Genomic DNA, 13,525 nt, shown 5'->3' with positions numbered 1-13,525 from the left:
TTACAACTTTTCACCGACATTGACGGGACGTGTGAATGCATATGCGTGTGTGTGCGAGTGCAAGTGTGCGTTTAAGTGATTGCTTTTGAACTGTGTGGGCGGTGAAGGGCTATGAGTCACTGCAAGTACTGTTAGATAAAGTGACCGACAAACACAGTATTGGAAACGATATTTTCTCTGTCTTTTGGCGCTCTGTGGGCAGGCCAGCAGCAGCAGCAGCAGCAGCACAGATGAAGATCAATTTCCCTGCAGGACCACACGCTCAGCTGTACCTCTAATGCCCACGTATTGTGCTGAGGAGGAGGAACAAATGAGAGGGAATGAAGGAATCCACGGTGGATTTTTATTGTTGTATAACTCAACTGTTGATTAAATTACTCCTCATTCACATTCTGGTTTGCACCATGGAAACCAGATCAATAGTGCGACTAATCAATACAGTATTAGAGGATCAATTACAAAGTAATTAGACACAACACAAAGAGGAGTGCTAAGCGAGGGAAGCTCAGACAGAAGAGCATTTCAAACATAATAGCAGAATCCAACCCTGGAACATGTTCAGTCTGCTCATTTGCACTAATTAATCATGTAGAAAGATCATTACTGGCGTGCTTTGATGAATCAACAACGTAATTAACACAACAAATAGATCTTTGAAGCTCATTGTTGTGAACGGGGCGATATGAATCTGTACTCACAGCTGGAGGGTATCTGTATGGCTGCTAGGTTGGGCTGGGCAGCAAGGGAAAGGAGGAGGAAGAGGAGGAGAGGGGGGAGGCGAGAGGAGCACTGCCCCCTACTGCCGACCGGCTGTCGCTGTGTGTGAGGCATTGCTCACTGTCCCATCAAAGTGCCACCTGCTCACACACACTCGTGCAGTAAAATGCACACAGAGGGCAAGCTCCCGCACTGAGCAGGTGTGAGGATGTGATTCTTCCACCGCAGGCTTCGGCTCCGCCTCGTAGGTCTCTGCTTCCTGCGTCCTCTCCTCCTTGTTCTTGTCTCTCCTTTGGTGCTCTCCTCTAAGTCAGGTCCACGCCCTCCTGCTGGTCTTCTCTCTGAAGGATAAAAGAGGAGGGGGAGGTGAGGGGAGTAGCAGAGAGAGGGCGGGCAAGAAAGGGGCCATGTGTCAGAATGGGAGAAAAATTACCCTGCACCATGTGGTCAGACCTATGACAGACCGGGACATGGACTTAATACACCACTGCTGATCCAAAACCAACAATGCCTATCAATGAACCTTGAATTAAAAAAAAAAAACTCCATTTGGCTAATTAGATGACCAGTGGCCCATATGGAAGGTTCGGGGAGCTGGACAGATGGACAGAATACCACAACAAGGCAATGAACAGAACCTCCCAGCAGCCAGATGGGCAGTGGACTGACAGACTAACTCCAACTGTCACATCAGATATCACCCAGACAGACGGACAAACTAATAACTACGATGCCTTTTTTTTTTTTTTTTTGCACCAGATGTACAGTTACAAGTGTACAGTGATAAGTACGCAGTAAAGATACTATGAGCCTCGGCGAGGGAGGCAAAGCCACCCCTGCTGGGACTCTACTCATTCTCCATCTGTACTCTTGGACTCGGCCTTCACCACAACATGCAGGTTGTCCTCCCCCGCGGCACCATGCGGCGCGGCCCGCTGATTGTTTACACTGCTCGATATCACACACAAAGAGCTGTTACAGCACACCGTGATTAAGACATACATGTGAGACAAAGGAAAATGGCGATAATAGAGAGAGAGGATGTTATTTTGCAGCCCTGCAGCAATGACGGCCTGATTGAAAGAGTTTTGCTTCTGTGTGCTGCTGCTTGTTGGCATAACATGAGGGATGAGTGACCTTGAGGAGAGCTGGAAGGTCAGATATCAGGAGAAACGACGGAGAGAGATACTGGAACAGGACACAGGGATGTTATTATTGGTCTTTTTTCCTGGTATTAGGGTTAGCAAGTTTTTACAGAGGAGAATGTATTGGACCACATTTGAGAAACACAAACAAGAATATGGGATTTGTCTACATCAATGGAGCCAAATTAGGTGAAATTAAGGACCAAAGGAGAGCTAAGCTCTTAATAAGGCAGTTTAAACTAACAGCATTAGGATTAAATGAGCCATTACATTCACTGGCTTGCCTTGTCAGAAGAAGAGCACAACATGGAGAGAGGGGAGGAGGAGGGGTGAAGTGGACGGAGGAGGATAAGATAAAAAATCAAAAGTGGCTGAGGAGAGGAGAGGTGGAGGTGAGGAGGCAGGGTGGCAGAGTGAAGGAGGCGGTTGAGGCAATGGGAGGAGTGGAGACGTGGAAGGAGGGGAGGAGGCATGACAAAGGGTGACAGCTGTGACACTAATCCCATCCATCGACTTGCACACACACACACACACACACACACACACACACACACACACACACACACACACACACACAAGCAAGCTCTTCCAATCAGTGTGTAATCGTTTGTTCACTTTCTGCTTATCAGACAGAGGCTGCTTTAGTTGTCTTGCTCTGGAGACAAAGCGCATTAAGACAGGATAAATGAAGCAAGCTAGTCGGGTACTACTGTAGTGCTGGTGTTAGTGTGATCGAAGGTGGGGACTCGCCTATCAGCGCCCACTCAAAGATGTGGTGAGAGAGCCAAGTGGGATGGAGTGGGACACTGATTAACGATGTGGCGTGCCGTAGCATGTCACGCCGCCAATCACAATTCACCAAGGGATTGGGCTGCATGAGCAGACAGACAGACAGACTCACACACTCTCTCTCTCTCTCTCTCTCTCCCGCTCACACACATACATGCGCACACACACACACACGCACACACACACACAAAGGGTTGTAATGCTTGGATAGACAGACAGACAGAAAGGGAGGAGGACAGACAGACAGAATCCCACCTCCAGTGGTCCGACAGCAGAGATCAGACAGATAAAACAGCATGGTCCAGTAGCCCCTGCTGGAGAATATTCCGGTCATGAACTGAAGCGGTAAAGGGGAACACTATAATGGTCTGGGAGGGTGTGTGTGAAGGTTATGACCGGCTGCTACAGGGAAACAAAGAGAGAGAGGTGGCATGGAGGTGTGCCGTCATGTACATGAGGCCAGACACCCAAACACGGTAACACAAACTGATGTGGGACACACACTAAGCTGTGTGCACAGCCCGGCACCCTGTGGTTGCTCCATTATCACAGGGGCGACAGACACCTGACATCCAGGCAGATGCCTGATTTCACTTCTGGTTGTCCGCTGTGCAGCTGTCAGCGATCCAATCCCAGTCCTGTTACCTGCTTCATCGGACAGGGTCACAGGTCAAGCCTTGGATGGCTGCTTGCCGCTGAGCTGAGCTGACCCGTCTCCGTGTATCTGAGTGCTTTTAAAAACTATTATCACCACCAGGATGTCAACGGGGGCCATCAAAAGCTGTTCAATCAAAAGAAGATTGCAGAGTGAGCGCAGCCGGGTTGAGATTTAAGGGCGTGGTTGTGTCTCTTTCCCACAAGAAAGCCTGACTGCAGAAAATTTGCTTCCTATGGATCAGACAAATCGACCAAGTCAATTTTGCTACTTGTTCAATTATTCATGTATTCCTGCTTTGAGGCGTTTTGCTTACAAAAATTCAAATAAGACACACATTTAGCATTGTGCCGTCAGTGCTGCTTTCATTAGTGGGGTTTAAACGCTGGAGCATCATTGTGGTGTCTGCCTCTTGTCATCCATTAGATGGGAGATTGCACACTTCTTTTTTCTGCAAAAGTAGTAATTAGCATTAAGTAGACATTTAGGGCGTTGCCAAAGAGTTTAAAGATAAATAGGCTCTCTTATCTGTGGAGGGTGGGGGAACACACAAGAGTCAAATCATGTTCACACATATTTTGATCTCCATCGTGCCAACCACCCACACATACATGAGAGGCTTTTACCGTTTGATTTAGATCCCCACAAACGCGAGCGAGGAGCTCCTGTGTTGATGAGCGCAGTCTGGTTTATTTTCTCTCAACACAGTGAGTCACACAAATATCAGTCGCGAAAGCTCCTCCGTCCTTTGATCAGACGCGCTGCTCTACTGGAGTGTGAGTGTTCAAACATGTGTGCAGGTCTTGTGTCCTGTCATACCTCGATTTAAAATATTAACTACCTCCAGCTGTGAGGATGTGTAGGGGGGAGAGAATGCAGGACAGAAGGGGGGAGAAAAATAAATGAAAATGTGCCCCTCCAAAAATAAATGAATATGTGCCCCTCCTTTACAACTCCTCTTCCCTTAGGGGCTCGTCTGTCGGGAGGAACATCAGGCTGAATGTGGTGGGATTTAGACATAAAGAAAGAGAGCACTCAGTCAGGTAAATGGACGGAGAGAGTTGGGTATTGCAGCAGGGCGGGGAGATATGATGAGGGTCAATGGCTAGTAAAGTGAGGAGGGAGAGCGTCTGAGGAACAAGGTGATGCCGGTGGGGGGTTGATGATTAGGCCCCCTACAGAGTGAATTATTCATAGGAATACCCTTCCTGTCGGCACAATTTGCCCTAAATTCACCCAAATTCATAATTCATTTGCAGCCCTCGCCATACATTTGGTTTGATCCCAGCCTGATGCTGTCCGTCCAGCCGTACCTGGTGTTTTTGGTGTGTCTGTCTGAGTCTCGCTCCCGCTTCCTCTCTCTGGCAGGGTCATACTTAATGCATGAGCCTGTTGCAATGAGACAAGTCTCAGACCCACTTTGTCGTTATGGCAGGAAAATACCACAAATCAAATGAGATATTATTGGCTACCTGCTGAGGATCTCTTCTATAAATCAGTTAGTCACTAAGAACTGTATTTGCATTGTTTGCCATGTTGAAGACTGCGTTCCCTGATGATTAAAGTGTCTCTGTGTCTGAATCCAGCCTTATATTAACTGTTGAAACCAACAAGAGTCCATCGTTCCATCACTGTTTTATCAGTTTTCTGCTTCTACTCTCTCAGCCCCCCTGGTAGTTGACACTAAAAGCTTCCCTCCATCCTCCTACGATCACTTTTCATAATACCTTTCACACTACTTCCTCCTCTCCTTCTCATCCCTCTATAGTCAATGCTTTTTCCTCTCCACTGTCAATTTAATAATCCGCTGCAGAAGCACTCTGACAACACAGCTGATTAATTCAATATTTGCAACTTTAATAGATATCAAGACACTACAGCGCAGCAGGAAATGTATCCCTATCGCGTTCAAAATACCAGGAAACTTTATGTGTTATGGCAGATGATCCATGAGCAGCAATGGATGGGAAAAAAATGCACAAACCAGCTTTTCCTGGAATCAGGCTACACAGAGAGAACATTTATCAATACCACGATTAGCATAAGCTCCGCTGCTAGATCCTCTGCTAGTCCTGCTTGTGTCAGTCGCAGCGATAGAATGCACGCAGCATATTTCCCCTGTTGTCCAACGCCTCCACACACCCACCCACACACACACACACACACACACACACACACACAAGAAAAGGGCACCTCTGTAAATTCATACACATACCACCCACCCTACCCCCGTTCTGTCAAGGGTTAGGGGTTAATATCCCAGTGACACAAACCTGGAGAAAATAAAGGTTGTAAGAGCAGCCGGGGGGGGCAACCGCCCACTCTCACTCTATCCTGGTTTCCATGACAACAGGATCTCCACACAGCACCCCCCCCCCCCCCCCCCCAGCACATACAAAATCAGTTATTCACACACATGGACACTAACGGGCTTGCCGTATCACTTACATATGCACACACACGTACGCACACTCACTCATTTGTTGCCATACACTGAAAGGCTGACCCTGAAGCACGGGCAGCACACACACACACACACACACACACACACACACACACACACACACACACACACACACACACACACACACACACACACACACACACACACACACACAGGTTCATTCTTAAATCCAGCTTTGCTCTTCACATGCTTGAATATAACATGAACACACATGGCATCGAAGAAATACCAAGACGTGACAGACAGTATTAAAGTCACCAGGAGATTAATGCGGATAAACTATCTTTTTCAATTTATGCAACTGAAATTTACGTCACAAGACAGAAGTGCAATTTTCCCAAAGTCATGTGTGGTTGTCTAATCTCACTCTCTCTCCCCCTTATACAGCAAAAAACAAATACACGGTTATAACCTCCATTGCCAAGACAACAAAAAAACAAAACAACAACAACAACGAGCGCTGTGATTTATTTATTGATGTTTTCCCCTTAAGACACAATGGGAACGGTGGAATAAAAAAAGAGCTGAATAATTCAAAGAGAAACGAGTGGACTCATTAAGTTATCCACAAGGGCTGGCAAGGGAGAGGAGAGGTAGATGGAGGGATGGGGGAAGAGAAGGAAGGGCAACACCGGCAGGAGATCAAAGAGGAGGTTAACAACTGAGATGACGACAAAAAAGTCTGAAAAATTCATAGAGAGTGAAAAAATGAGGGAAATAAGTGGGATGGAACATAGAGGAAAAAAGAGAAATATGATTTTGCCCATGATATGCCCAGACTCATAATATACTGTTCATAGTGCAGATAGATGTTAAGGGAATTTAGTTTAAACAAAGCAAACAAAATTAACAATTAAAAGCAAAAAGGCTTTACTGAGATGACTTTGAAGATTGCCAGAAAGGTGACAATTTGATGGGTTTAACATAAACGTCCTCACATCATCTCTGTATGCTACTAGACACACGTGTGATTGTTAGTGTGTGGATTCTTCAGTTATGGCCGGATACATTTTGGTGCAGTCACAGTGGCCTTGACCTTTAACCTTTGAGGGCGTTTTTCCACTGTCTCACTTCGGGTTGGTACGGCTCGGTACGGGTTTGTTTCCACCAGCACTGCATACCACATCAGCGTGGGTGGACTCATCGGCCGAGAGTTCTCTGGTGTAATTTGTGTGCGACACGACAACAACGATGGAGGACATGGAGGCAGCATGACGCCTGTTGCTCGGTCAGTGGTTTTTGCTTGAACTAAAAGTGAGAGAGGACAGACAGGCAAGGCTTCAAGCAGTGGAACAGAGCACCCAAGAAAAGTATAAAAGTCTTTACCAAGTGATGACCAGTATCCCGCCGAGGCTAAGATGATGCGAAGTAGACGACGTAAGCGGGTAAATCACCCAATCAGCGCCCGGCTACAGTATGTGTTTACATCACACTTTGGTCCCTGCTCCACTCGCTTGAACCCCAGTGGAGCAGGGACCAAAATGGTAACAGTTAGTACCGTGTTAGGGCCGGTGGAAACGGGGCCAAACAGACCCGACCCGAGCTGAAGTGAGCCAGCGGAATCGCACCCTAAGTGACCCAAGTGAGTGACTTCAAGTGGATGTTTTTGCCAAATTTCAAGAAATTCCCTGAAGGTTTTCCTGACATATCATGTCAGTGGGAGTGAGATGGATGGACTGACAACCTGAAAACACGCTGCCTCAGGCCCCCGCCTAAAAAACAGACGTGCACGGACAGGCATCCGTTTATGGGACTAGTGAAAGCTCTGTACCGGTCAAGACCCGGGGTGTTATAGCCTTATGTTATTGTGTATCAGATCCCATGTATGTGTGTTTGTGCACAAGCAAGTGCGTACGTGTTGCTGAATGTATCGGTAAAGATCAGCTGGTGTGTCAGCAGGTCAGCTAATCTCTCTTATCAGCTAATGGAGCCGGTCGTGCAGATGGAGCGCTGCCTCCAGCTCTCTCTGTTTCCAGCTTGTTCACTGCTGCTCACTTAAGCCTGAAACCGATGGGATAATTGAGTTAGGGCTTGGCTGTCAGTCACAGGAAATGAGGATGTATGTATAAGGAAACAGAACAGGATGGCAGATCTGTGTGTATTTATAGATAAAATCAAACACACACTGTTAAGGAACCTTAGTTTGGATGGTTGAACAAATCCACATGTTGCAGTACTGTAATATTGAAACTACACTTCCATACTAATTGAGTCCTGGCTCGTTGGTCAATACAAAGCAAGGAAATAAACATTTTCTGCTCACTAAATGACAGATGCACACGTACATAAGCACCCACAGACACAACACGCACGCACCAGCAGAAACTGTCACTGCACCGCTACACTCTCGCCATTGGCGTCATTCCCTCATTGGCAGCAGCATCAGTCAGATACTGTGCCTGCAGCACAAAGCGCGCTAATTACGGACACACCCTTGGTGTCATGCAGATGATATATGATGGGATGCATGCAAACATCCCCCCGTGCACACAAAACATCCTTGTAAACATATTGTTATGCATTCTGAGTACAGCGGGGACATGCAACGATGAACATGTGCGGCGTATGTGGTTAGTGTTAGCGGCAGAATGGCTTAGTGTCCCAGAGTAGAGAGTTAATTGTGTTCATCCCAGTAAAGAGAAGCAATCATGACATTATGAACTGACGTGGAAGAGCTGTTAGGAGTGACCTTCTCACGTTCCCCTCCCTGTTACCCTTTTTTTCCCCTCATGCTTTCTCTCTCCCTTTATCTCCCGCAGTCAGCCGTTCCCCCTTCCTCCTGTTCCTCTGGAGCTACCTACTTCTGTTATTTCTTATTTTGAGACACATTTTGACCTTCACTTGCACTTTCCTTTTTTAGTATAACTTTATATACTGCTTTAGTAGTGAAGTACCAAAACAAAGAAGCCCCTCAAGTGCTTGTATACTACTATTCATCCATCAGAGTGGATAATTAGAAATTTAGCATGTGTGTAGCCACTGGGGATCAAGATGGAGTCTGATTGGTAGAGAGAAGCTGACATCAGTGAAGAATCTATCAGTGTTGAATCTGGAGGCAGCAGCTTCATACTGTTGTAAACCAGCTGTAACAACACACACCGTGTGCAACAGCACCGCAGGGAGTTCAGCCACAGAAGCAGATGCTGGCGTATCTTTACCAAAGCATGCAAGCAAGGGCACAAAACACACACATTTGTATGACTTCATAGTTTTTTTTTTTCTCATACAGACCATAGGGGTATTCAGAGGTCAGCCATGCAAAAGTACAGAACACAAAAGAAAAAGCTGCAAGGGACGTGGGCGGGGGGGCACTGGCTGTTGCAGGTAGTGATGTCTGAGGAGGCTGTGAAGCCAGTTATTCAGCAGACAGAGGGAGGGGGGTGGTCCCTTGAGGTGGGTGATAAGTGGCCCATATAGCACTGGAGGACACAGCTGCCTGCAGCTCGTGTAACACGCAAGGACGCGCGGTCGCCTCCACGGGGAGAACTGGCACGCCACACCCTGACAAGAGGGGCTGAGCGTGTATACGTGACCTACGACCTCCCCCACAACAGGTATGTGAGATTCAACAGCTACGTCACTATAAAAACATCAGAAAAGATCTCAAATTTGTCCATCTCTGTTTTTCCAGAGTACTTTGTCTTTAAGAGGTTTCAAAAATGGCTCTCTCCCCTCTTAGGCTTCCCTCCAGAGCACTTTCTGTGATGGGCTCTGACTGAAACAGTTGTCAAGGTCTCTTTAGGTTGGATGTAATCCTGTCTTTTCTACCACTTCAGGGAAATGAGCTGCTGGCAGGGCAAGGTCACACATCGTGCTTTGCTCTCACATTTGCATGGACGGGCCCTTGTGGCCAAACGATTGTTGGAAACCGGCTGTGTGACTCTTTTGTTTTTTGAGCTTGACCCTGGACTTGGAGGGACAAGAAGTCGTCACGCATGAAATGACAAAAAGTGATGAGTAACAGACTTCCTTGCTCCAGTGCTCGTGAATCAAAGCACTACAGAAAACATAAACAAATGCAAATCCTGGACAACAAAACAAACAAAAACAGCTCTTCAACCGAAGAGCTTAACTGACAAGTAGAGGAGACGCAGGATCTGCCGATTTGCATCTTTAAAGTGATCAACCAAGTTCGACTCTCCTCTTGGCAATCCCATTATCTTTGTTAGAAGTTGCAAAAGCAGCACTTCCGCCTAAGTGCTCCTCATCTAATCAAATAGAAAATGTTCTGGGATGTAGCAGGAGACGTAACGATCTACAGGGCCAGTAAGAATCAGTGGGGGCCCTGGGGAGATGGGAGGCTGCAGGGATGAGATGATCAACAGAACAGGTGAAAATAGCAGACTTCTTGCTCTTACAGACAAATTACCTATAAGCACTGAGTAAAATCCCCTTTCCACTTCTGAAAACACAACAAAAGAAAAACCCCATTTTATATTAAACATCAAAAATGAACAAATTTATTGATTTGGTTCTTAATCCGCTAGGGAGCTGAATTTGTTCTTCTTTCTGCTGGGTTTGTATTTTCGTGCTTTATACTCTTCCCGCAACGCCGAGACAAACCAAACAGATTTATGTGATTAAATTCAAGACTCTCAGTCAGATTGGTGGACTTAAAAAGTCAAAATAAATTATGTTCAGGACTTGAATTACAAGTTTTCATCGCTGTAAATTGCCATTTTCAATAAAAAATGCCCTCTGCTGTGGGTCATGATCGCAAATCAACAAAATCTGATGTTATAAACAAATCTTTGATGCGAGGAAACCACACATTTTACATTTCTAACGGCAAGTGCAGTTTTGGTTGGTTTGATTTGTTTTATATAAGCAATTTAGATGATTAGTATTATCACAAGTCTGTGCACTGGCTCAGAAAACTGCTACTGTGGCTGGTCTACACACCAGCTTGTTTTTTTCTGTGCCATTGACTCACACACAGATATTCAGCAACGTTCAGGTAAGTAACACACACACACACACACACACACACACACACACACACACACACACACACACAGAGGTTGTGTACAGAGCAGCAGACTGAAGACTGGTGGGTGTAATTGACTTGCAAGACAAGTCAGTTTAAGGGGATTTGCCTGCCATTCAAATGAAGCTGAGGGAAGATAAAAGGCCGCGGAGAAACACGGGGAACAGAGTTTGCATGGTGATATGACCTGAGTGCGTGCGCTTGCACGAGTGCGCGTGTTTCAAGTACACACAAACACCATGCGGGCAACGATGAAACATACATTTTTAGGTCAGTGATTAAGAGCAAATCTATGTAAATACCACCCCCCCCAAAAAAGAGCCTTAACTGAGCATGTGTGTGTGTGTGTGTGTGTGTGATTTCACTGTCACTTAAAACTTGGTTTTACAGTAAACCTTGGTTCAGTTTCAGTTAGGGTAACATGGGTGTGGTTACAGTCTGGGTGTGTGTGAGTGTGTGGGTGTTTTTGTGGGGGGGGGGGCCTATAGGAAATGCGTTATGATAATGGTGTCCTCACAAAGACAGCTGTACAAAGCTGTGTGTGTGCGCAGTGTCTCAGGCTAGGTGTCAATACCCCTATACCTCCCTTTCCTTTCCTCACCCTGCTATCACCATGACAACCTCCTGACTCCAGCTCAGCCACTCAGAGGAAATATTTCTCTCCCCTCCCCCTCACACACACGTTCATCCTCCTCCCCCCATCCCCCCACACGCCCTCTCTCTCTCTCTCTCTGTCCCCCTCCTCTTGCACTGTCATCTATCTTGACTTTATACTCTCCCCTTCATCTCCTGTCTCTCGTGTCTCTATCTCTGACTTCCTCCAGCTTCCCTGTTATGTCTACATGCTACCTGCCCTTGAAAGAGTTTCTCCTTCCTGACAGCCTTCTTTGCAGAGTCTATCTTTTATTTGCGCTCCTCTCGCTCTACTACTTTTGTTCTCTATTCTCCGCTCCCTGCTGATTGCCTCTCACTACTTGTATCAGTGTGAAACTCTCCCTCTTCCTCGCTGAACTCCATCACCTCACGACTCCCTCATAGTCGTCTTTCCGCCTGTAGCAAGATGCTGGTGGAACACCGTCACCCGGCTGTCCTACATCTTCATTAGAAGCAGCCAACCTCCATCATAAACAATGTAATTAGAAGTAGCCTTCTATCAACCTCTACCTTCAACTCCGATCAAGCCTGACTGGGGCTGGCTGGCATGGCATCGATACAATCCCTCGACCCCTAAGTGGCTGACTAACTCCCATCGCATCTGTTATCATTATCATCAGTAAACCAATTCTGCTCTGTAACTAAATCCAATCATTACCGATGGAGTCTGCAGCTGAGATCTATTTGAGGCGGAGCGGCTTGTGCTGCCCAACAGAGGGCCCAGCGCCATCAAAGGCTGCTGTCTTATCTGCGGCGCACAGCCCCGTCTCTACTGCAGACCCCCGTCTCTGTAAATCCCCCTCCCTGCGCAGCTCCAGCCCGTCCATGCACCAGCGTGTCATGGTGAAAGAGATCAAGGACGTGACATTTTCCAGACGGCAACGGCAATTTTCAGCAAGGCGCAATATGAAAGAGAGTAAACAGACAACCTGTTCTGCCCCACCTGTGTGCGCGCGCGTGTGTGTGCGTGCGTCATCTCCTGACAAGTATATCAGGCCTGACATGATCTACTACAGGAAGCAGACAGAGTGAATACTCAGGTAAAAGGAGAGAAGATGCTGTTTCATCTCCACTCTATTTATATTGTTCTGCAGAGTTTCACTTCTCCTCGACTTCACTGTATAACAGTTTCTTGTCGATTTCGCTTCCCAGGATGATAATCAGAGTTTTTATGACAGACGCGCATTCTGTTTTGGGGTTCTTCAGCTCTCCTCCGGCCTGCCATTCCGTTCTCGTTAAAAACCTCAGAACCGCCTTGGGGGACTTTCTTCAGATTTCCACAAATGTCCACTGGACTTGATAATAGATTGAAAAAATGTTGGCGGTCCAAAGTCAAAATCCCAGTATCCCAAATCCCAGTAAGTCCCAGTATGAGTCTTACTCAAGATATTTCAGAAAAACCTTGAGCTTTTGGCGTTTCTTAAATTTGGCAGAAACAAGAATGAACCTATGGATTCTGGTGATCAAAGGTCAAGATCACCGTGACCGTGCGCATCACAGCAGCATCGGTTACTGGTTACTGGTTACTGGTCATTGGTTACTGGTTACTGGTCATTGGTTACTGGTTACTGGTCATTGGTTACTGGTCATTGGTTACTGGTTACTGGTTATTGGCTGTGACGCTGTGCCAGGTTGGTAGGTTGCCATGGTCGGTTGGTTTGTTTCACAGAACCATCTGAGAAGTTGCTCACAGAAAAACGCAGATGCTCTTATTAACTTTAACCTTAAAACTGAGGCCAGTCAGTAGAAGAGGCGTTTTTTTTCCCTCCTCTATCAAAGAGGAAATACTCTCCGCTTCTGACAGAACTGACGCTACAACAGCACCCACCCGCATCACTAGCTGCCACTGTCGTTTCTCTGCCCAAATCAAGACCTCTGATTGGTCTGCGCCATCATGGTTTGAATAATTTAAAGCTCCTGATCTTGTAAAACCAGTCACCTTGTAACTCATCTCCTTCGTTCTGGTTTTCTTATTGATTCTGCAGCACAGGAGAAGAACCAGACAATAACTCAGATTTAACATTTCTGTTTGCTTTTTTCGGTGCACAAATTCTGGCAGCAAAATCAGCGTGACTGGTGGGTGGAATGGAACCCAGAAAGAGCCGCGGTGGTTG

At 46.6% G+C, this 13,525-nt stretch overlaps 1 protein-coding gene across 3 annotated transcripts in view; it reads right to left on the bottom strand.

The window, feature by feature from the left end:
- The window catches only part of l1cama (L1 cell adhesion molecule, paralog a), a 47,039-nt gene that overhangs the window by 20,079 nt on the left and 13,435 nt on the right, over positions 1-13,525 (bottom strand). For all 3 annotated transcript variants that reach the window (XM_086214755.1, XM_086214754.1, XM_086214756.1), the window contains one exon: positions 699-1,058. In XM_086214755.1, the coding sequence (XP_086070881.1) occupies positions 699-831 (133 nt within the window). In that variant the 5' untranslated portion in view covers positions 832-1,058. The remainder of the gene's footprint in view (positions 1-698; positions 1,059-13,525) is intronic.

The sequence above is a fragment of the Aulostomus chinensis genome, chromosome 9 (genome assembly GCF_037954235.1).
Source record: "Aulostomus chinensis isolate RoL2024-O1b breed Wild chromosome 9, RoL_Achi_v1.0, whole genome shotgun sequence".
NCBI classification, from domain to species: domain Eukaryota; kingdom Metazoa; phylum Chordata; class Actinopteri; order Syngnathiformes; family Aulostomidae; genus Aulostomus; species Aulostomus chinensis.
This window is presented reverse-complemented; position numbering and strand designations above follow the sequence as displayed.